The sequence below is a fragment of the Cebus imitator genome, unplaced genomic scaffold (assembly GCF_001604975.1).
Source record: "Cebus imitator isolate Cc_AM_T3 unplaced genomic scaffold, Cebus_imitator-1.0 Scaffold122, whole genome shotgun sequence".
In the NCBI taxonomy this organism is placed as follows: domain Eukaryota; kingdom Metazoa; phylum Chordata; class Mammalia; order Primates; family Cebidae; genus Cebus; species Cebus imitator.
In genome coordinates, this window is record NW_016107437.1 from 2,196,585 (window position 1) to 2,198,145 (window position 1,561).

General features: G+C 49.2%; 1 protein-coding gene across 1 annotated transcript in view; it reads right to left on the minus strand.

The window, feature by feature from the left end:
- The window catches only part of LOC108312180, a 160,800-nt gene that overhangs the window by 85,011 nt on the left and 74,228 nt on the right, over nt 1-1,561 (minus strand). The window contains 1 exon segment of the mRNA XM_037742506.1: nt 1,010-1,190. Coding sequence (XP_037598434.1) covers nt 1,010-1,190 — 181 coding nt within the window.

Genomic DNA, 1,561 nt, shown 5'->3' on the forward strand with positions numbered 1-1,561 from the left:
AACAACAAAAAAAAACAAGGTAGTTTAAGTCCATACAAGAGCAGAGAGCATAATAAGATGAGCCCCCATGTAACACGGAGGGACCAAGCTCCAACAATGAGAAACTCACAGTCGAATTCACTTTTAAACTAGGTATCACTTCAGTAAAAATAAAAATTGAAAAAATGAATTCCTGGATAAACTATGGTGGATTTTGTTTGTTTTGGTTTTTGGTTTTTTGCTTTTTTGAGACAAAATTTCACTCTTGTTGCCCAGGCTCCAGTGCAGTGTTGTGATCTCAACTCAGGGCAACCTTCACCTCCCAAGTTCAAGCAATTCTCCTGCCTAAGCCTCCTAAGTACCTGGGATTACAGATGCCCACCACCACACAAGGCTCATTTTTGTATTTTTAGTAGAGACAGGCGTTTCACCATGTTGGCCAGGCTGGTCTCAAACTCCTGACCTCAAGTAATCTGCGCACATCAGCTTCCCAAAGTGCTGGGATTACAGGTGTGAGCCACATCACCCAGGCAGGTGGATCCAGTTTTAAAAAGTGAGGGACAGTGTTTTCCAGACACAAAGATCCGTAAATGCAAAGGCATTGGGGTATGTCTGGAGAAGAAAAACAGGTCTTGAAGGCTGCAGGATAACGAGCAATGGGGAGAGTGGGGTTGGACAAGGATGGAGTTGAAGGCAACCTGATGCTTGACTGGCCAGGGTAAAAAGTTAGGATGTAACGATAAGCATCATGGGACTCATTAAAGATGAGAATTTTTGTTTGTTTGCTTTTAAAATTAAGACAGGGTCCTACTATGTTGCCCAGGCTGATCTCAGACTCCTGGCCTCGAGAAGGCCTCCCACAGTGCTGGGATGACAGGCGTGAGCCACCGTGTCTGGCCCCATTTGAGTGTTGAGTTAGGCTAGCAAATAAAAGGAAAAGGTGTTCCAGGGAAAAGGTACAGCTTCAGCAAAGGCCTGGAGGTCAGAAATCTGAGCTGCTGGCCAAGGAGGCCCCACAGCCCACACTCACCTTCCCATTTCCACAGAGTGGTCCGAGATGTGTCCTTCCACTGCCCGCCTGCCACCAACAGTGGCCGCCTGTTGTACTGCACCTTCAGGTGACTGCTGCTCTCCACGTGCGGCAGGCGGAGGCTTGAGTGGTACAGCTGCACGCGGCAATCCACCTGCCTCTCGGGCACCTGCAGCACAAACTGGAGAATACCCACCCCCAGGACGTCAATGAGATCATGCCACTCCCAGCCTTGATCGTGCCTGGGATGTCGAGGAAGCAGTGAGCCGAGACTACAACACCGCACTCCACATGGCCAACGGGAGTGGAACCTAACCCAGGCTCAAAAAACAGAAAACAATGAGTGTAGGTAACGATGTGGAGAAATCTGAATTCTCACACGATGATGGTGGGAATGTAAAATAGTGCAGCTAGATCTCAAAAAACTAAAGATCGGGGCCGGGCGCGGTGGCTCAAGCCTGTAATCCCAGCACTTTGGGAGGCCGAGGCGGGTGGATCACGAGGTCAAGAGATCGAGACCATCCTGGTCAACATGGTGAAACCCCGTCTCTA